General features: G+C 49.5%; 7 protein-coding genes across 7 annotated transcripts; 2 read left to right on the top strand and 5 right to left on the bottom strand.

The window, feature by feature from the left end:
• Positions 1-699: 699 nt before the first annotated feature.
• On the bottom strand, positions 700-1747 carry P152DRAFT_458113 (uncharacterized protein). Its single transcript, XM_033679380.1, has one exon. It carries the CDS (start codon positions 1632-1634, stop codon positions 1107-1109), a length of 528 nt encoding a protein of 175 aa, XP_033534566.1. The 5' UTR covers positions 1635-1747; the 3' UTR covers positions 700-1106.
• On the bottom strand, positions 924-1091 carry P152DRAFT_367512 (uncharacterized protein; the record flags this gene model as incomplete). Its single annotated transcript, XM_033675449.1, has 1 exon — positions 924-1091. A coding segment is annotated over one exon (168 nt), but the record flags the coding sequence as incomplete, so codon positions are not given.
• A 2657-nt stretch (positions 1748-4404) lies between the features above and the next one.
• On the top strand, positions 4405-4980 carry P152DRAFT_513947 (uncharacterized protein; the record flags this gene model as incomplete). Its single annotated transcript, XM_033682831.1, has 1 exon — positions 4405-4980. One exon carries the CDS (start codon positions 4405-4407, stop codon positions 4915-4917), a length of 513 nt encoding a protein of 170 aa, XP_033534565.1. The 3' UTR covers positions 4918-4980.
• Positions 4981-5621: 641 nt separating this feature from the next.
• On the bottom strand, positions 5622-10454 carry P152DRAFT_481814 (ATP-dependent helicase dcl2). The gene is made up of 6 exons (XM_033681849.1): positions 9977-10454; positions 9903-9931; positions 9800-9848; positions 9497-9749; positions 8286-9447; positions 5622-8238 (listed from the first exon to the last, which is right to left on the bottom strand). Exons 1-6 carry the CDS (start codon positions 10088-10090, stop codon positions 5706-5708), a joined length of 4140 nt encoding a protein of 1379 aa, XP_033534564.1. The 5' UTR covers positions 10091-10454; the 3' UTR covers positions 5622-5705.
• Positions 10455-10727: 273 nt separating this feature from the next.
• P152DRAFT_416164 (amino acid transporter) lies at positions 10728-13044 on the bottom strand. Its single transcript, XM_033677059.1, has 6 exons — positions 12794-13044; positions 12671-12741; positions 12490-12603; positions 12356-12438; positions 11578-12302; positions 10728-11515 (listed from the first exon to the last, which is right to left on the bottom strand). Exons 1-6 carry the CDS (start codon positions 12935-12937, stop codon positions 11081-11083), a joined length of 1572 nt encoding a protein of 523 aa, XP_033534563.1. The 5' UTR covers positions 12938-13044; the 3' UTR covers positions 10728-11080.
• A 3402-nt stretch (positions 13045-16446) lies between these two features.
• P152DRAFT_507237 (uncharacterized protein) lies at positions 16447-18513 on the top strand. The gene is made up of 6 exons (XM_033682525.1): positions 16447-17010; positions 17066-17170; positions 17227-17460; positions 17515-17657; positions 17716-18137; positions 18205-18513. Exons 1-6 carry the CDS (start codon positions 16807-16809, stop codon positions 18246-18248), a joined length of 1152 nt encoding a protein of 383 aa, XP_033534562.1. The 5' UTR covers positions 16447-16806; the 3' UTR covers positions 18249-18513.
• A 548-nt stretch (positions 18514-19061) lies between these two features.
• Positions 19062-19933, bottom strand: P152DRAFT_331097 (uncharacterized protein). Its single transcript, XM_033675266.1, has 3 exons — positions 19700-19933; positions 19433-19645; positions 19062-19382 (listed from the first exon to the last, which is right to left on the bottom strand). The coding sequence occupies exons 1-3, from the start codon at positions 19802-19804 to the stop codon at positions 19161-19163; spliced, it is 540 nt and encodes a 179-aa protein (XP_033534561.1). The 5' UTR covers positions 19805-19933; the 3' UTR covers positions 19062-19160.
• Between the last annotated feature and the right edge of the window lie 270 nt (positions 19934-20203).

Raw genomic sequence — 20203 nt, 5'->3', positions numbered from 1 at the left:
ATAAAATCTTGGAACGCAGCGTCCCCAACATCCGGCCAATCTGAATATGGTTGGGACGGGATATCGTCATCGGTCCGTTCTTCCTGGGGCATCTGGAGCAGATAGCGACGATGTCCAGCTGCACCGATACATTCAGTCGAAGCAGATGTGATTCTATTCCACATGGCAATAGGGACTGGTTACTCGCATCAGTCCCTGGAACAGCGAAACCTAGTCCGGACACAGCCGGCGATATAAAGAGGCGATAAAGATGCCCTATCCGTCCATGTTCTTGAAATTGCCGACCAGGCTACGGTGGTGTGTTTCAAAACGTTTGTGGGTGCTTGTAACGTGGATAGGCGGGTCCTGTGCTTTGAGAACGGCATTTTCCCTCGAAGCATTTTACTACCGCAGACACAGAAGACGTGATAGTCGACAACCATAGACATTTGATCGCGAATGTCTGAATCTGGAATCTGAATCATAAGTTAGGCCACAGGGCATGAAGTAGTTGATGCCTTTTCCGCAGTAATGCGCATCTCTGGCGGGTCTGGGTTGCGAGAAAAACTCCATGACGAGAAATACCATCGGTACCTAGACTTCGAGCAAGGCTCACTCTGTCCACATTACGATAAATTGTCTAATTCTATCTTAAGAATATACCTCGAAATTCATGGTATAGCCTACTGGAAAGTCGGCGAAGTTGAACCGGGAAGAGATGCCCAGGATACTCGGTAAGCCTCTGATCTCTATGATTTCGTGTAAAATGGCTTAGTATAGACTGAACAGCTGGAGATGCTGGGTTCTTGCAAATGTACGGCACCCAGTGGTAGTAATCTTAGGTATGAAAAGCTTAACCTTGTAGTTAAAGACTCTTACGTCTCAACACTACTACCTGGAACCCTCATCATAACACTGAAGAAATGGCTTTGGTCGTTTCTGATTACGCTCAATCTCCTCTGCACTTTGAAACCAAGTCTCTCATATACGCCAACTGCCGCCGGCGTGGACTCCAGGTAGGCTGGCAGTCCATCACCGTCCGCTCTGTCCGTTCCCCATTTCACCAGCTTCGACGCTATACCTCTCCCCTTGAACGCTGGGTCCACGGCTAAAGACATGAGAGCTTTTCAAGTTAATACAAATCCACCACCCACGAATAGAAGCTTTCCGGTAAGCGTGGGTAATTGTAACTTACACCATACTCTATGCTGTTCAGCTTCTCCTAGGATCTCTTTCTTCGCCTTCTCTATCACGTCCGCCGCGTGCTTGAAGGCGACTATATCCATGCCTCTAGGATAGACTTCAGCATCACCTGCATGGGATCGCTGCTTGGCATCAAATCCGGTGAGGTTGTTGGCTTTTTCTTGCTCCGACTCGTTCTCATGCACGGGCACAACCCATCCAGCAAATCCAACGAGCTGCGCATGGCCCTCACTTGATACAGTTGTGGCAAGCACGTACTGCCAGTTTGGTGATTGTAGGCGCTTTCTCATCCGCTGCTCCAAGTACTCGTTCTTATCATTCTTGTCTGCCGGATCTTGAAGATGAGGAGGGAAAATGGCATTCTGCAGCCCGTCATCCGCAAAAGCGCGGCGTCCACAATCGCACATTTCGCGCACAGAGGCGATGGAAGCAGGCATTAATTGGATATCCATGGTTTGGAAAAGAGGACTTCAATGGAAAAGGAGTGAGAGTGCAACAATATGCCTGTAATTTGCTCGAAAACGAGATTGAATGTTATCAAGGTGGTACAAGTGGCATGGTCACCTTGAAGGAGTTGGCTTCTTGTACTCCGTAGGGCGGTGAGATCTTCGATATCCTTGTGTAGAGCCCTTTCAGTCATTATTCCGATTGGCCATCGGCAAAGGTTGGCTACAACCCTGCATGAGAGTGTCTTTAGCGCTTCAACTGTCAGTCTGTGTGTTGTGGCCTTGCGGCCTAAGGCATAAGAGACACATGTAAGTAGACCGTGTCGCAAGATGTCCCTGTCGGTTTCTACTGCCACTTAACATTCCTTTCACTCCCCCCTACCCCTGGGCTAGGCCTAATCAGGACTCTTCAGTCTTCTCCTATGTATTTGTTACCTTCATCTGGCTTACTAGCTAGATCTCCTTTCTAAAGGAAATGGGAATCGTTAATACCAATTTGCGTTATGACTCTACAGTAACTGAGCTTAAGCAGCGATCGTGCTTAATCATCCTCCCCGCGAAATGCGACAGACCGTTTGCTCACAGATGTAATAAATAGCAGATCACAGTGAGAGAGATCTTTTCCTTTTCTCTTTAGCAATTCAACAGCGTTACCAGCTTACCAAATCCTTCGTGGTTTGGGCCCATGACACGGAGTATGCTATACTAGATTCGTTAGATGTTAGAGGGTCTTAATCAGTACGAACGCTATCTAGGAAGATCTTCCTCTATATTATCCCCAAGATCGTAGGAGAATACCAGATAATCTTAGGCACCCTATAGCTAAAGAATAAACGGCCTATACTAACGCAGAAATATGAACCTTATACATCGAACGAACTAGGGTTTTAGTTAAGCAGCTAGATACCCCCGAACTTAGAGATTTCGCGAAAGGGATTAGGCAAATTTTATCAGTGTCCTTCGCGCACGCCGTAAAGAAGTATAGGAGAGAACCGACTCGAGTATTCGCAGTGTTAATGGCTGATATTAAGAAAGCCCTACGAGGGAAGAAAGAAGTCAAGATTGAAGATTACCTTCCCCCGGATCTTATAGACCTTAAAGACGTGTTTGATCGAATAAAAGCAGACAAACTTCCCCCTTACCGACCTAGGGTTAACCACCGGATCGAACTACTCAAGGACTAAGATAGGAAAGAGGTAGAAGCGCCATAGGGACCGCTCTATTCTATGTCGAGAGAAATGTTACTTGTCCTAAGGAAAACCTTGACCGAGCTCCTCGAGAAAGGTTTTATTCGAGTCAGCCATTCTCTGGTAGCGGCTCCTGTCTTATTCGTCAAGAAGCCAGGGGGTGGCTTCCGAGTTGCCTCGATTATCGAGGTCTCAACGAGAGGACGAGGAAGGATCGTTATCCGTTGCCTCCGATTAAGGAAACCCTGAGCTAAGTAAGCGAAGCAAAATGGTTTACGAAACTAGATATCATCGCAGCTTTTAACAAGATCAGAGTGGCCGAAGGAGACGAGTGGAAAACAGCTTTTGAACCCGTTATAAACTCTATAAGTTCCTAGTGACGCCTTTTGGACTAGCCGGAGCGCTGAGCACTTTCCAACGCTTCGTCAATTACACGTTACGCGAGTTTTTAGACTGGTTTGTATCCGTGTACATCGACGACATTCTGATCTGCACGGACGGTTCCTTGGCAGAATACAAGAAGCAAGTCCGCGTAGTCTTAGAGCGCCTGAGGACTGTAGGTCTACAAGTCGACATCAGTATATCACGAAGTGCGAGTCCTACACCCAACGAGTCAAGTACATGGGTTTCATTGTTAAAGCCGGAAAGGGAATCTCTATGGATCCAGAGAAAGTCACGGCGATCTTGAATTGGGAAGCTCCAAAGACTCTCCGAGGCCTACGCGGATTCCTTGGTTTCGCGAACTTCTACCGAGAGTTTATCAAAGACTAGGAAACAGGAATGCGGATCGGGAGAAGTGATCAAGCTCTACCGCAGTTGGGACGAGTTTCACGAGGTCATCATGGTGTCTATGCTGGAGTGCTGTCTATGCTGGAGTACTTCCTATCATCTAGGCGGGTCACAAAGTGGTTCACATCCGGGCTACCGGAATTTCTACTTCCTTTTGTATGTATTACCGCTTCTGACAATTCTAGGAAGGCGATCCGCTAACTCGGTCCAGGGATTTGCTGTTTAATTTGAACTGAATCCCGCCAGTGCCCTGACCAAACATAGAGAGTGGCGGGAAGAGGGGAGGACCAATAGAGAATCAAGGGATTGAAATCCGAAATATCATCCGCAGACATATTCCCCGCGACAACCCTTCCAGTCGGCACATCCTCCAGTATCTATCGGTGGAGACATTTGCCGCTTGCCTATTGGTGCAGGACGCAAAGACGGGAAAGATCCTAATCGTTCCGCTGGATGATCAGTTGTGGCTCATGCGAACCGCTTCCGACCCAGGTCAGATGGCCAAAGCTACATGGAAAAAAAGAAGAGCGTGGGGTTTGACTTCTTTGAGGAGATGGACGAGTACAGACCGGGGGAATTGGGGTTCAACGACCATTACGATGTCTATCTCTGGGACCTTGCATCAGGCGACAACATCATGAAGCTGATATCGGTGATGCTAGAGGCAACCCTCCTCTACTCTTCCAAACTGCTACTAAACAAATGCTGATATGGTAAAACATCATGGTCAAAGCATACCGCTGCAAAGATATGGACGATGTTCAGAAACAAACTCTTGTCCCTCTTTCAGATCATTGGTAATGGATCCGAACACCCACCGGGTTAGGGACAAACGTCCCGACGACGACTTCCCAGATCTGGAGAGGCAGCCGGTCATCACATGGCAAATGCGCACCAATCCCAAGCTTTTCGACCCTCACCCCGAAGCGGCAGAACTGGTCAAGAAACGTCGATTGTATAACGCGGCAGATGCGAAAGAAGACCAAATCCTCTTTCCAGACGAGGCAGAGGGTGGGATAAATTCGAAAATATTTATCCGGGTCCAAAACGCGCTTACCAAGCTCGAGACCGGTAGAATGCCGATGGAACAGTTTATGGAGGCTGACATGGACGAGGATTACGAGGACATCTTGCTCGCAGATGACGTGGAAGAGTCGGAGTGGGAGACCGATGAAGAAGACAGAATGAAACGATTGGGAGCGGATGCGAGAGGATGCATGAGACGACGAGAAATGTTTGGGATCCATGATGCGCTCGAAGGTGATGGCCATGGATATCGGCCATGGATATCGGCCATTTGCATAAGGCTTTGATAAAAGGGGCTCCATGGGAAGGCAAGCCCCTAGACCTTGACAATGCACGAGAGAAGGAACACGTTTCGAAAGTCATCACCCTCTGATGAAAAAGGTTGGGGCATTTAATGACCCCCCGGATTTGCCTTCTACACAAGCTGAAATGCAGAAAGACTTTATGGATTGGATGGACATCCGAAGGCTGAAGTGTTTGTTCCCTCCCCAACCAACTAATTTAAGCACCTAAGAACACATCCTTAGTATTCAAGTATTGTTGGCATCAAGCCGACCTCGAGGAAGGGGCGCAAGACCGGTGGAAGTGGATGCTACGACTCATTCGTGGTGCCACGGACGCTCTTGCTATCAGTGAAGTGTATTAAGTCGCACAAGCAGAGATCATGCTCTGGCTAAAAATTGCGCTGCGATCTTGATCCTTACTTGGAGCAGGACGCGGAATATTGATTTGGTCCTGGCCGAGGATGAGAAGAGTTGCAGGAAGTTCATGGAGAGAGCGGTGGTCGCCATTCAGTCAAGGCCGTGGAGATTGAACAGAAGGTTGATTTGTGGCAGAGCTTCATCGATGTCGACTCCGACTTCTTGATGAAATTGAATAGGTGGTGGTCGGACTAAGCGACATATCGCATTCGTCTATAGAGGAGTCTTAGATCAATTGAAGTGCTTCAATTTATGAACGGATTGCTGTGGGAGCAGTAAAGCCACGCATTGCAGGAGACGCAACGTTGTACTGTATTCCTCTCGAATGGTTATCTGCAAATTTGGTGTCCAACTAACCCACGTATCTGCACCACTCATTCTGCCCCCGCGATGGCATCATCATCATTCGCCATCTGAATCCCTTCCATAGACTCTGATGCCAGGATTTTGCAGGCTTGCTCAGCCCCAGCAGCTTTTGCTTCATCTTTATTCAAACAATTCCTAACCGTACACACCCTCGCGCCACCAACACTGACTTCGCAAAACAACGTCTCCCCTTCGTCCGGTTTGACTTCCAAGTCAATCGTTGCGTTTGGCCGCATAAGATGTAGAGCGGTTTTGGGATGAAGAACATCCACTTTCTCCTTCATGAGTCGGTTCGTGTAATTCATCAGCCCGATCTTCTCGACGAACTGCCGAACAAGGCCAAGGTCTCCAGAGGAGTCGACAAATATGGCACCAATGATGCTCTCAATGATATCGGAGAAGAACTTGTCTGGCCTTAACCTTTCCAGCAGCACCCACGGAAATGAAGAACCCGACTCCAAAGCTCGCTTGATCTCCTTTCGAAGATGGAGGTGCCTGTCAGAGCAGGCAGCCTGTGCCTCCCAGACTTGTTTTGAACGATGTCGCATGTACATGCAAAGCTGAATTCGATCTGTGCTCCGATTCTCCATGAAGTTGCCACGCGTGTGCTCGATAATATCGATCTTGTCACGTTCCAAGGTAGTTTCTAAACAAAGAAACCCTAAGAAGTCGCCATTCACAAGTGCGTGCTTGCAGAGTGTCATTTCGGATTCCGAAAGATCTGGTTCGTGCGTTTCGAGGATAGAGACTACGACCATATCCAATACCGCGTCACCAAGGTACTCCAGCCGCTGATACGACTCGGTGTGAGCATCCGTGCTGCCCGCTGGATGAGTAACAGCTTCAAGTAAAATTGACCTGTCGAGGAATGAATAGCCGATGAGAGCTTCAATTTCGTTGAGATGGCTATGAGATCCGGGTGAAACTGGAACGCCTGGTCTTTTCAGGATCGGGGCCTTCGCGCGGATTTCCGGTAAGAAAAGGTTGATACATTTTCGTGCCTCATCATGCTGAAATTCGACATATGCAGCGCCAATAAGTGCCTCTACAACGTCCGCGATGACTTTCGTGGACACTGTCCTGCCCTCCTTTGCCTTCATAGGATCGAGTGCTTCCGAAACACGGAGTGGAGAGAACTTCCCGCCTTTGAACTGCTCGGTCATAATGAATCTCTCCAATCCTTTGGCCTTCGCTGCCTTCAGAAGTCTCGAATTTGAGACTAGCGAGTCTCGTTTCGACGAGAGATATCCTTCTGGCCACGTAGGATGATCCGTGTATAGCTGGATAGAGACAGTGTATTTGAGCACCGTATCTCCAATAAATTCAAGGCGCTGATAGTTCGAGGTCCATCGCTTCGAAGGGGCGGTGATTGCAGCAACAATGTGCTCTAGGCCCTGGAAAGGAATTGATTTTAGCACGGTTGTGCGAACGCGCTCTGCCACAGAGTACACTTCAATATGTTGCAGAATTGCAGGTATGAAAAGTCCGAATTGGGCGTAAACGAAGGGAATTGTGTCCATGGTGCATTCGTGAGCAGAGAACATCCGGATTTTCCGCTCCTGCAGGCCTGGATTTATAGCCTGGCTTTTCCAGTTATGCTCGGGCAACAAAAAGTTTTGGCGTTTGGGGAGCCTCCGGCAATCAATCTCGATCGATTCTTCCGATGGTCCACTTTCAGAGGCACTGGCAGAGGAAACAATCCATCGGATGGGGATATACCTCGCATATCCTTTCGCAGCAACTGTAACAATCCCGTCAGGGTTACCGGCGCCGGTTCTATAAACGTCAATTGCGTTTCTAGACCCCCGGCATAGAGGTAGCCACGTGCTGAGCTGTGTCTGCGTCATATCTGGAGCAAAGAGCGCGATGTAGTCCGAGTATTCGTGTGATACGTCGCTTCGCCTAGCAGCAGCATGACAAGCATTCGTAGCCTCCCTGAATGAAAGTAGTTGCCTTGGATCTTTCTCTAGTCGGCCTATCCGACCCTTACTAGCGATGCCAGCAGTAAGTGTAGATTGGGGATTCCAGTATAGGTCAAATCTTGGTATCTCTGGAATCGCAGATGGAGTTATCAATACCATTCGCAACTCCTGGTTCGAGGTCTGGTCCAGGATCGAGATTCGCGCCTCATGGAAATCGGGGGATTGCCACGCCTCTGCGAGGTCAATCCACGGATCCAGCTGTGGAGAAACGTCCAACACTGCAGGACGATCTTGCTCTTCCTGATCATGTTGAGTTAGATGCCACCCGTGCGGGAGAGGCAGAAGATTTTCGTTCAAGAGATCTGCTTTGTAGAGCTTTTCATATGCGTGGAACGCAGCATCTTTCATCGCCGCACGCTCGGTACGCCATGCTTTCTTCCCCACTGTTGTACGCACTGCGGCGTTGACGCCGTTGGGAAGCGTTAGAGTAGCTGTGATGAGGTGCGAGGTGTCCTCATGGAAGGTGAACTCGGGCTTGTAGTCCACATATGGTTCTTTAGGAAGTAGGTTGCAGAAATGATGGACATGCGCAATCATTGAATTGGCTGTGAGCATCGCACTGCCGAGGAATTAGCTTTTAGCAGTTGAATACGGTTGAAAACTCACCCAGTTGACGGGGCTTTGAGCTTGTAATCTATTTTCTCATCAATCTCCTCGATAGCAGCGAGCTCTTGCTGCATTCTGGCTTCATTCTGGTAGATTCGAATGAGCTCTTCCTCGAGAGCCTCCCATTTATCCGCTTTAGCTCGTGAATCGCCCTTAGCAAGCATGATTATGTAGCTTGACTCCTCATGCCTTGCTCTTCCTCGACACTGAATGAATGATTTCAGGGTTTTGGGGGGATCAAAGCCAACCACCAAGTTACATGCACTGATATCAATGCCTTCCTCCATCGCTTTCGTAGCGACGACCAAATTTTTCACTCCTGTCCGAAACTCTAATAGCGTCTCCTTTTGCGCCTTGATATCAACGAGTTCATTCAACTTGAGTTTACGCTTGCCCCAGCTAGATTCGCCAACGAACGTAGCGCATCGGAAGCGTGATCTTGTCTGTGGATGAATAGATAAGAGTCGGGACAAGACGTAAACTACAGCGCGCTGCTCCACGAAGATCAGACCGGCACACACTTCGGGATCTTGCTTGGCAAGGAACGAGATGAGAAGCTCAACCTTTGGCGAGATGGGCAGGTCATCCATCTTCGTCGCGTCTTCTGGTTTGCTAGAGTGGACGATCGGAGCGAGCTTGGCCAGAAGATGCGCTCTGAGGTCCTGACCTCCAGAACTGAAAGCGTATCCAAAACTATCCATCTCGCCTCCTTTCTTCAATACTGCGACTGACTCTAGAATGAAGTATTCAGCTCCCCACGGCCCGAGCTCATCATATATATGCGTTGCTTTCCGAGAGAATGTTTCTAGCTGCTTTCCGAGCTCATCAAGAGGGGAAAATACATCACACAACTTCATGAGGGCGCAATACGCAGGGCTCTGTAAGGCACAAAGTTTCCGTAAAGCATGTTCGTATTCCAGCTTTATGGCCTTTGGCTGATGGACATGCTTGAGCAACTCTTGACGGTTGATGCGAGGAGTAACACTAACAGCATCGAGATTCGCCTCTATTGTTCCAAGGTCGTTGATATTTGATTTCGCCACGGGGCTTGCAGACAGTCCAAGGATATGTGGAACAGAATTGGAGGCCTTCGAAGCCTTCGCTGGATGGTAGAAGTCTCTCATGATCTTGTTTGCTGGATGCTGCTTCGTGCAATGATGGGCTATGGATCGTGAGCATGATGTCAGCTCTCTATACGAACTTGAATGTACCTTCATCGAATACGAGCAGAGCCAACTGTGCCATCTTTATAAATCCATGGCTCAAAGCATCTGCGAGGACGGCATGAGTCGAGAAGACGACTCGTACCCCTTGCAACGCAGCGTCCCAAATACGTTGTTCACTCCATCGGTCAACGTTATCTGAGCCAACAAGAACTCTCATCCTTACGGACGGGAGTTGGCTGGAGATGGTTTTAAACTGCTGATTGCAGAGGGCGACTCCTGGTGCAAGGAACCAAAGTAGCTGATGTTTCCGATCAGCCAGGAACCAATGACCAGAGCATATCAACTTACTTTATCTGGACCACACCGTTCCAGCTCTGCCATGATTCGTAATAATGCTCTATTTATGTTAGGATGTTAATCGAAAGCTGGTTTAAAGCTAATGAAGCCGAACATGTGCGTCTTGCCGCTCCCCGTATCCATCTGAATCGGTAAGCGGTGTCCCGACTAACCATCAACAATACTCACTGCAACTATGACATTCCCCTTCATACTTCGTTCGAACATCTCCATCTGATAGCTGCGAGTCCGTATCTGGCCCTGCCCAGCCGTCGACACATCACCCAAAGCCATGACGGTCATTCTCTAACTTCAGAGGGCAGACAAAAGTGGCTCAGGTCGCTGAAAGTGAACACAATTGCGGAAAACACGCCAAATACGAGAAAGTTATCGAGAAAATCAATAAACCATAATTCACGGTGCGAGGCTGGCTCTACCGAGTGGTCAATTCGTATTCACCAGTCGCACAGAATATGGACCGTCGGCTGGGGGCATATTTGCAAAGGATGGCGATGTAGCATAAACAGAGTCCGTTATTCACCCTGGAGCATCTGTTTTCCACAGTCACATGGCCCAAATCTAGGCGATTCGATTTACTGCTGTCTAGTCCCTCCACTTCTTGCAACATGCTTCCACTGCACCAGACGTCAAAGTCATGTTGTATCCGTGGACTTCATTGATTGATTGACTGATTCCTGCACCTTTCGGGCCAACATCGGTCGGCCTATGTGGGGAATTAGCTGACTAATCTACATTGTCAGTGGACTTGAGATAGTCGCGTGGACCAGGGCTGGTGGATGTACATAGTATTATGCCTGAGGCCACAAGGTGTCTGTCTCTTCCAATACCGTACGGCGGACTGGAAAGACCCCCGACGCGTCCGTTTTTCCCGAGGACCCAATCTGTTCGACTGTGTTACGATACTACCAATGAAGTTTGGAGAGTGGCAAAGTTGCTACAACGGACATACTACGTTAGAGTGGTTCTATCGAGATGTGGGCTAAAAACATCCTCTACCTAGTCAACGTTGAATGTGTCGTTCTACAATTGATATCTCGCCGCCGGTACAAAGGATATGAAGCCACAACTGACAGAGCCAGGAGCTGCTATACATTGGCGATTTCTAAATGTACATCTCAAATAGGCATAGGATCTCGGAGTCAATTGCTGGAGGACGCCACCAGAAGCGTCTATTTCCCAAATGAGTGGATGCCGAAATGCGGTCAGATGCGAATCTATAAACTCGCTAAGGAGATGCAGACTTTTCCTCCCAGGCGTTTTATAAAACCCCTCCTACTCTATCTTCCTAACGTACTCTACGGGACCAACATACACATGACGTCCCCTCCAGTAATAATATACGAGCGAAAATAGGACGATGACGACATAGACCAAAACGCCCCAATTGAAAGTCTCAGCATCCGGGCTCGGGAAGCTCGGGAAAAAGCTCATGAGGAACAAGAATAGCAAGAATAGGATGCTGATAATGTTGAGCGGCAGCCCGAACTTGCCGAGGGTGAACTTGCTGGGGAGGAGAGGCTCGCCCCGGATGCGCTTGAAGGCGATCAGGCCGATGGATACGGCGTAGGAGGAGAGCAGAGCACCGGTGGAGATGGAGGAAATGGAGTTGAAGGCGACTGGACTGCCCAGGTTGATGAGCGAGAGGAGGCAGGTGCTGACGAAGGAGAGGATGACCGAGTTAACAGGGATGTCCCAGCCCTGGGGAATCTAGGATGGCGTGTTAGCAGGTTTGTGGAAATGAAGAGTCAGAAATATATGGAGGTACTTACATAAGCGAAGTACGAGGCAAACGGCACACCTCCGTCACGAGCGAAAGCGAAGAGCTGACGAGAGGCGGTCGCGACGATGGAGAGATTGCAGAAGATCTGCATGAAGATTATGAGAGAAGACATGGCGTTGGTGGCCTTGTAGCTCTTGGTGACGTTGAAGAAGACCTCAATGAAGGCGTTTTTTGTTGGCGAGTTGATAACTGTTTCAATGTCACCGAGCGTCATGGCGAACGTGGCGAGCATAATGAAACCAAGGGCACCGTTGGAGACGGTTGTCCAGATCATGGACTTTGGCAGAGAGGCGGACGCATCGCGAAGCTCCTCAGACATGTGCACGCAGGCATCGGCGCCAAGCAATGGGAGGATGGCTGGAAGGACCCCAACGAGCGTACCAGCGGCGGGAGACCACCCAGTGAAGGCCTGGAAGTCGGAGAAGACAACCTTAGGGTCACCACGCGGACCCAGGACCCAAAGAGGGATAAGGATGGCGAAGAATCCGAGGATGTGGATGACGAGGATGGTGCCCTCGATAAGCGGGAGTTTCTTGGCGAGGACTGTGTTGAAGAGGACGGCGAAGGCAGAGACGGCAAAAACCATCAGCGTTCCGTGCCAGTTCTCGGGAGTGTAGTTAGGGTAGTTCAGGATCACAAGACCCTGGATTTGGGATCCTGCAATAAATGCCGTGGCAGCCGATGATGCTTGCCAGGCGAGGACGCAAAGCCAGCCTTGGTATAGTTAATACCCATCGCTACTATAATTTGAAGGAAGTATTGCTCACCAATCATATAACTTAGGAACTTCTGGTGCTGTCGAGGGGCGAACTCCGACACCCAGTGGTATTGCCCACCAGAGGTTGGTGCCCTATTGTCTGTTAGAGTTTGCAATCCGGACTTAGGAGCTATAATGACCTACATTGAGGCCATCTCAGCCATCGAGGTGTTGATGGCAATGAAACCCCACCAGACGATGAAGAACATCCATACCATACCTGCTGTCCCACCATTCATAAGACCCAAGGTTGAGACACTGGATGATCCGGTCAGCACAAGGTTTCCGCGTGGAAGAATGCCGATCATTCTTGGAAAATGCATACCCGAGCGCGACTTCCCAAGTCGCCATGAGAATCATGGAGAAACCGAATATGGTGATGAGTTGGAAGTTACGCTGATCGCCTTGTCAGTATTATGCTGGTAATACCATGCTGGACAGCACATACTCTCATCTCCTGGACTTTACCCATACGGAACATGTCTCGTTGGTCATCCTTTGTTCCCTTCTTCACGGTCGGTAGGTTTGGATTGTCGACGACTTCCGAGTCTACGGCCGTGACCACAGGAATGACTTCCTTTTCAGACTCCATGATGAAAGCTTGCACCAGGCAACTGAGGGGGGGCTTTAGGAGAATTGACAGTGAATGCGCAAGTGAGTGAGCGCAACAAGAAGGAAGAGAAAATTGATGCCTTGAAGGAAGAAAGACAGTTAAGAGTTAAAGGCGGGGGAGAAGGGAGAGAAGGTCTGCAAGATGTGCAGGGAGCTCCATTCCCAGCTTCCATGAAGACGGTACTGGAGGGAGGGACTGACTCGGAGATCGAGAATGAAAGCTGCTCCCCGGACCGCATTCGAGAGGGTACTTGCCTGTTGGCCGCCACACGCCTACCTACGGCGGACCGTTAACAATTGATCTCGCGGTCCAGGCTCCAGACGAGACATCCTCTCACGTAACAGAACCGATTGTCAGATTCAAGGCATGTCTGGAACCAGTCCAACTCCCTCCCGACCACACATGGATGGAACGGTTGAAACCCAGCAGGAGTTTCGGGCCATCAGGCGAAAAACGCCAACTCCCCCGTCTGCATTACATTGAACATGGAACAGGGAATCTCATATCGCAAAGACTCATGTTTTGATAGAGGCATGCAGTACGTTGGAATAACTGGCAGGGATTAACCGTCTCTTATTGGCCAATTGGATTTAGACAGGGGATGCCTGTCAGGTCCACATTAGGGGTACGGGCCCTTCTACGTAGTATGTAAGTCGGTGTGCTGGGACTCGAACGCCAATCACATCACGAGAGGCCGGGGGTTAGGTGATTCCATCCCACGCCCGCCCATAGAGTCTTTACCCACACTTTCCCGCTTCTACCGCAATGGGGACTGGAAGGTCGCTTCATCGGCTCATCCCTCCATTTTGCTCCTTTCTATCACTTAAGCCACAGCGTGGGAACGCCACATTTTCAGTTTTTCACTACATGCTGCTCAAATAGCCTGAGCCTCTGAGACAGTGAGATTTGAGACTGGTTGTTGAGTCTGGACTCTGAAGTGGACGTCTGGTCATCGTTGACCCCGACACGGACCTTTTGCGCCCGGAACCAGGGTTCGGGTTACCTTGCTGTGTTTGTATGCTTACCCAGTATTAATGTTGCAGGAATGCAGGACAGTCAGGGTCATTATCAACAAAAGCCACTTGCATTATTCAACTTTTCTCCAGGCGTTCTTGAAGGCAATTTGAAATTCTTGACGGATGTTTCGGAAGAAGAGACTCCGTATTTTGCCAAGTTACTGACCGTTAGGATATAACTTTTTTTCAAAAGTAAAGAAGGATACAGATTTGTACATAGTATAACAAATAATTGCCGACTTTGGTGGCGTTGCATGCCTACGCAGGATGGGTGCTCACCATAGCAGTGCTCCATTTCGACCTAGCGATCCACATTCGACAGATCTCTCCGATAACCACCTCCCACCTCAAATCGAGACCCCTGGCCTTCCACAAGGCGATCAAGTGAATCTGGTCTGATATCGCTCCACCGACCCGCATCATGCCCATCGCGATCGTTTGCAGCGCGATTTTGTTAGTGAGATAGTGACTGAATCGTTCAAAGACTTTGTTTTCGTGAGAAGAGAATGGATCAGCACTGAGAGTTACCTGAATCAGACAAAGTGGCAAAAGGCAGAATGAGGGGGGATAATCTGAAAAGGGTGTTCTGAACAATTGAAGTTGGTGAGTTTTGCAGCTGGTGACTGGCTGGGTGACAGGTAACACTGAATTGGAGGGTTCAAGAACTTAAGGATCCTTGATATGCCAAGCCCAATTGTTGCGCTAATGGCTGCGCTAGTCAAAGGAAAACAGGGTACGTTCCACAGCCGCGGGACGACCCTCCCAGATTGGTTCCCGCGCTTCCCGATTCCCCCGTCCAATCGAAACGTTTGTCCATGACTCGCCCGCAACGACGGGATGTCGACGGAATAGGGTAGAATACGCTAGTACGGAGTAGCAAGATCGTAGCATTGTCATCCTTCACCTTTCTAGTCGCTCCCGGGCATTAAGATGGCATATCACTGCCTTTCTGAGCCCGGCGATCGATCGCATCGTAGAAGGATCGACATTAGGAAATGTAAGGTAGGTATATAAGCCTATGCCCTATAGGAAGGTTGCGTGATTCGATCGGCTGCTGGTAGACAATCAACGTCCACAATCAGGAACGTGGAATTGGCGAATGGCGATATCGGAAGAGCATCATTGCGCCCGATGACATCCGCCGACGTAGCACAGACAGCCGCATGTACCCAGTAAAGCTGCCGTCCGAACTACCCCCATGCTCTGGTTTCCGTCCTGACCAGAGTCCTGATTCCTGAATTGTGAATACGGAACACCGCACGGAATCGATGCAGCATCTCCGATTCAAGAAATTGAACTAAAATAAGCTTATGGTGAGGCGACATTGTAGTAATATGTAATGACTGTGGCGTCCAATAGCCCAATGGCTAGTACGAATCAACTGCGAGAAGGACATAGAATGGCTTCACGTATAATGTCGCGTCGTTGTTCAGGTCAACGTGGGGGGAGGACCCTCCAATCAGCCTTCCCGGCATACGATTCTCGATATAGCTAGTCATGCTTATATTTGGCCCGGGGGTTTCTGTTCGGTTTCATCTTATCGCGGCTTCCCTCGCATCTGAACGTAACCGACTGACGGTGAAGAGACGGGGACATTCTCGAGAGCGAGTTGATGCCACCAGGGAATGTACGTGACAAGAGTGTGAACTGAGATGAATCGAGAAAATAAATGGTCGCACAAATATGAGTTCCCAAAACTCGGGTTCCCAAAGCTTACATCCTTGAGGGCTATGATGTGATGATGGTTTCAAACGAAGTGCTACCTGGTATTACCCGTACCCAAGCTCGAAGCTTGGTCGCCGTCAACCGAGATATCTCGCAAATTCAACAAGCCACAGCCCCTTGACCATGCATCACCAACTCACCATTCTCAACGTTTAGATCACCAGAAAGCGAAGACATCCTAGCCGCCATCTGAATCACCTCAGGCAATGTTCGGTAATTCGGAATCCGGCTGCCTTGTCGAGAGCTCTAAATTCCTCTTCTTTATATCTTCACTAGTTCAGTGGATGTCCCTTTCTCATTGAGCTAATGGTCTATCCTGCTTCTCGCAATGTGATCTACCACTCTAAGGATCCTGTATGGACGGGAGGTAGAGGGAAAGGATACCTTCCACAATTCCACTAGAGAAACCGAGACCTGGCCGGAGCGAGGATCATCCCGTGCGCAGCTTCTGGCGCAGTAATACTGGGTAAGTCCGGGAAGCCGACCTGACTGCAACATGGTTGATATCGGGATGCACCAAGCAGGATTAGGCAGGATCACATCAAAGCAAGGTCTTAGGAGCGCTGGTGCCAATAGCTTGGGACCAGCTGAAGTGAGCAGATTCCTAGGATCCTCTGGAGGACTTACGACTGTTAGGGGATTTAGGCACATTTTACCAATCATCCCTAATACCATAGACGTCACTGTCTGCTGCGTTTCTGATGCATCCCGTGGGCCTGGCGCACCACCATGCGTGCCTATCTTCGTACTTCTCATCGCGATCTCTATCTTTCCTTCCGCGACGTTCTGTACCGTTTTCTTGGGTCGAATCCAAGCATCGCACCAGCTTGAGCTGTGCATTCCCTGCCAGGGACCGTTGAATCAGAAGGCTGTTACATCTTCTTCATGTCACCGTCGTTGCTAGGTGCACTTTGCCCAGTATCCTGGACGATCTGGTGATACCTTGAGAGTGTGCGACTCAAGGAAGATTGTACATCAATAGCCCACCTCTCCTCTTCTTGAACAGGTCAGCAGCCCGTCGTCGCGAGTTGTTCACCGATACATTATCTATATTCGTTTCCACTACATTCTCTCACTGAACATTTCCTTCAACGGGGGATATGCACGATGGACCCCTCTATTCCTGCACCGGATCCGTCCCCGTTCCCTGATCCATCGAGGTTTTCACCCATCATTGATGGCAACCATGCTGGTTATATCTACATCGCAACAATCCTCTTCATTGTATATACCGTACTCTCTTTGGTGGTGCGAGGTCATATCAAATGGGGCTTGTATGGTTTCGATGACTGGACGATCTTCGCCTCAACTGTAAGTTCAGCGTTTAAGGCCAGGTCTGCGGTTCGGTACTAACATCGTATTACAGATCTTTCACGGCGCTCAAGTAGCTGCCATCGCCTTGTCCTTGAAGTATGGCTTAGGCAAAGTCCCATCTTTGATCCCTCCTGGCGAGGTTGAGCAAGCTGGAGTGGTATGTATTGGCATCCAACAAATGCAAAGATCCATTGGTATTAACCTCCCTGTCAGGCGCTATTCGCTTCCAATATTATGTTCGTTGTTGCGCACTGCCTCTCCAAATGTTCGGTGCTGTGTCTGATCCTTCGACTCTTCACACGAGACATGAAGAAGCTGTCCATGGTCGCTGCTATAACCATTACCTTAGCTATCGCGTGGGGGGCCGGCTCAATCGTTGCGTTATCTGTGGCATGCGATCCTAAGTCTTTATTGACTGATCTAACTGATGCGAAATGTCCATCACAGGTTCGTGTCTCCCAGCATGATTACCCGCTGTTCCGTTTTCTAACCTTAATATAGCTCTTGAGGTGGCGGCTAGTCATTGGAGTTGACATTGCGATTGAGATAATCCTCCTCGTTTTGCCTACCTGGCTCATTCTCCCGCTGCAAATGAGCTGGGAGCGAAGGTTCCAAGTCATCTTCGCGTTCTGGCTACGCATCCCGTAAGTCTGCCCTTCAATTTATGACAATTCTGCGTAGCAAACCCCTGACCGCCCATAGCGTAATTGCCTTCACCGCCTTGAAGCTCTACTTTTTCCTTCCGACCGTCAGCTCTCCAGTCCCCAGTTTCACCATATCTTCCGCCATTGTCTGGACGCAATTCCTCCTCTGCTGGTCACTTATGGCAGCCAGCATTCCCAACCTCAAGACCTTCATGCGGTCCTTCAACTCGGGCTTTGGGCTTGAGATCGCCGGGCTCACCTACGGATATGGCTCGCGAAACTACGAGATGAACTCCCTGCATACTGGCAGCGGCCACAAAAGCCGAGAGCAGACGTTGAATCGGAGCCACGCCGACAGCACCGCTGACAGGCTGAGAACTGACGCACTGCAAACCACGACGAGCATTTATGGGAAGGGGGCGTCAACGGAAGGGGAGGAGAGTAGCGTGACGAGTGGAAATAGTCAGGAGATGATCATCCGTGAGTTACCCCTGGGCTTCTAATCCAGTCTCGTGTGAAACCTTGTTGATACTAACGCAGTACAAAGGCCGGGACGTTCAGTGGACCGTCTCATATAATCGGCCTCACTAGATGAGGGATTCTGATCTTGCCATCGATTTCAAGTTGTATCTCAGCGTATTGGTGTCACAGGATGAGCGTTCTAGCTGGTACAGTTTTTGGACACTTGTATTATGTATATATGATGGTCATGTGCTTCCTCTTAGTTGGCTCTATGACTGGCGTTACACGGATGGCGAACCCCTCGGTGTACCACATATCAAAAGAGTGGAAAAGTATGGATTGAAGATTTCGACTGTACGCTACAAATCCGGATAGAGATAGAGATAGAGCGCCGAGACGGCCATTTCGTGAGGAGCAATTAATTAACCAACGATCGTTCGACAACACCCCATGGTTGGTGAAATCACGGACTTTTGATTATATTTCGGTACATATCCCAAATTTGGGTTGTCAATATCCAAACCCTTATATCGATAATTGACCGTTCTATGTTACACAGTCCTCGTACTCCGTACTCAATGCAATATTGCCGTTTCAATATTATTTGGGACAGGCACGGTGGTCACAGATGAATCCGTCACAGTGTCACAGCGTGAAATCCCCCGAAAGTAGAGATTTGAAGTTACACAGCAGCGTGATGCGAACAGCCATCCCCAGGTCCCATCCCACGGAGCAACGTTTCACAACGGCCAAACAGCAGCCTTTATCACCCATGTGTCCCAGCAGTTTGGATATTCGCCCGTTCGTTCACACCCTCTTCGTCCCAAGCATCTCCCGTTCCTAGATCGCCGCTCCTGATTCTCCCACACGAGGCGTATTCCGTGCTCGATCCAGACTTCAAATATTCTTTTCGATGACCGATCACACTAGCACTACAGATTCACCAACAGTTCATGCGTTCCCTTCCATCGACCTTCCGGGGGATCCGGAATCATCATGATGTCCCCTGAGGCCCCGACTTTTGACATGGTACCTACCTGGTCATTTTCCTTTTCTGACCTCGATAGCTGCCGTACTGGTATTCCGTACAAGCCAAGGTACTATTGTTATTACCCAGGTTAAGTATTCCTCAGTTTCACTCCACTGGCTCGCTGACTCGCTGCAGCGGTCGGGTGAGTATCCCATCGAGGGACGGAGGGAGCATCCCACCACGTCGGATAGGCGAGTGCTAGTTCCTGCAAGCTTAGTGCCAGCCCTCTCTCCCTGGTCGCTTATTAGAATGTTCCTATTTCAATCCTGCTGGGGTATGGCACAATTGTCAGTGATGCTAGGGGCCCTGGTGACCCTCTCTTAGTCTCTTGGTGTGAATTTTCAATTCTGATTTCTGCCGTTCTGCGATTGCGCTTGAGCCCGTCGCAGCTTTTTTGCGTCGACAAAGTCGAGATTACCCCGGTACGCTGGACGAAGCCTTCGTTGGGGCGAGAGATAGTACAATAAGGCGATGTCGGAGGACCCCCCAACAAGATGAACGAGGAACCTCTGTCTAATCTGATACTGCGATGTGCTAACAAGATTCCCAGTATAGTTATTGGGACAATGTAAAATACTCTGTTCCCGTTATTCTGGATCATATCCCTCCCTTTTCGGCCGAACCGCAGTTCTCTGTTCTCCCTTCTAATCAACATTAATGATCAATTGCATTTGTTCTATTCCGCATGCGAGTCAGGGAACGTGGGATTTCGTACCCTGCCCGGCGCTAAAGGCTAGGGTCCCACGACGGTGGGATTTCTTTTCTTCCCCACTTAGATCATGGTTGTCTTCCCTATCAAGTCTCGCGGTCGCCTTTGGTGGATCGGTGGTCGAATCATGAAACTCGGAGACTTGGAACGACGAAAGCTTTCTCGAACAGCCGATCTTCCCCCCCTTCAGGCTGGCAAGGAATTGCTATCGAACGATTTCATTGTTCGCCAGAGCCGCGGATCGCCGATAGACGGTGGAGCGGACCTGCCCGCTAAAGAGCGGCTCCTTAGACCTCCCGTTACGAAAGGGAATTTGATCGGCAGTTTTCATCGATCCTCTCAAGA

This window comes from Eremomyces bilateralis (genome assembly GCF_010015585.1).
Source record: "Eremomyces bilateralis CBS 781.70 unplaced genomic scaffold P152scaffold_8, whole genome shotgun sequence".
Lineage (NCBI taxonomy): Eukaryota > Fungi > Ascomycota > Dothideomycetes > Eremomycetales > Eremomycetaceae > Eremomyces > Eremomyces bilateralis.
This window is presented reverse-complemented; position numbering and strand designations above follow the sequence as displayed.

Excerpts from the sequence above, each read along its gene's own strand:
- P152DRAFT_481814 (XM_033681849.1), bottom strand. The coding sequence starts at position 10,090 with ATGACCGTCATGGCTTTGGGTGATGTGTCGACGGCTGGGCAGGGCCAG. Across the intron at positions 9,932-9,976 it reads AGGGGAATGTCATAGTTGCA|ATGGATACGGGGAGCGGCAA; the intron begins GTGAGTATTGTT and ends TTACCGATTCAG. Across the intron at positions 9,448-9,496 it reads TCTGCTCGTATTCGATGAAG|CCCATCATTGCACGAAGCAG; the intron begins GTACATTCAAGT and ends CACGATCCATAG.
- P152DRAFT_416164 (XM_033677059.1), bottom strand. The coding sequence starts at position 12,937 with ATGGAGTCTGAAAAGGAAGTCATTCCTGTGGTCACGGCCGTAGACTCG. Across the intron at positions 12,604-12,670 it reads ACTTGGGAAGTCGCGCTCGG|TGTCTCAACCTTGGGTCTTA; the intron begins GTATGCATTTTC and ends CGGATCATCCAG. Across the intron at positions 12,303-12,355 it reads GTTCCTAAGTTATATGATTG|GCTGGCTTTGCGTCCTCGCC; the intron begins GTGAGCAATACT and ends AACTATACCAAG.
- P152DRAFT_507237 (XM_033682525.1), top strand. The coding sequence starts at position 16,807 with ATGGACCCCTCTATTCCTGCACCGGATCCGTCCCCGTTCCCTGATCCA. Across the intron at positions 17,171-17,226 it reads AGGTTGAGCAAGCTGGAGTG|GCGCTATTCGCTTCCAATAT; the intron begins GTATGTATTGGC and ends CCTCCCTGTCAG. Across the intron at positions 18,138-18,204 it reads TAGTCAGGAGATGATCATCC|GCCGGGACGTTCAGTGGACC; the intron begins GTGAGTTACCCC and ends CGCAGTACAAAG.
- P152DRAFT_458113 (XM_033679380.1), bottom strand. The coding sequence starts at position 1,634 with ATGGATATCCAATTAATGCCTGCTTCCATCGCCTCTGTGCGCGAAATG.
- P152DRAFT_331097 (XM_033675266.1), bottom strand. The coding sequence starts at position 19,804 with ATGTTGATTAGAAGGGAGAACAGAGAACTGCGGTTCGGCCGAAAAGGG. Across the intron at positions 19,646-19,699 it reads ACATTGTCCCAATAACTATA|ATCTTGTTGGGGGGTCCTCC; the intron begins CTGGGAATCTTG and ends GGTTCCTCGTTC. Across the intron at positions 19,383-19,432 it reads CCCTAGCATCACTGACAATT|GGAGAGAGGGCTGGCACTAA; the intron begins GTGCCATACCCC and ends ATAAGCGACCAG.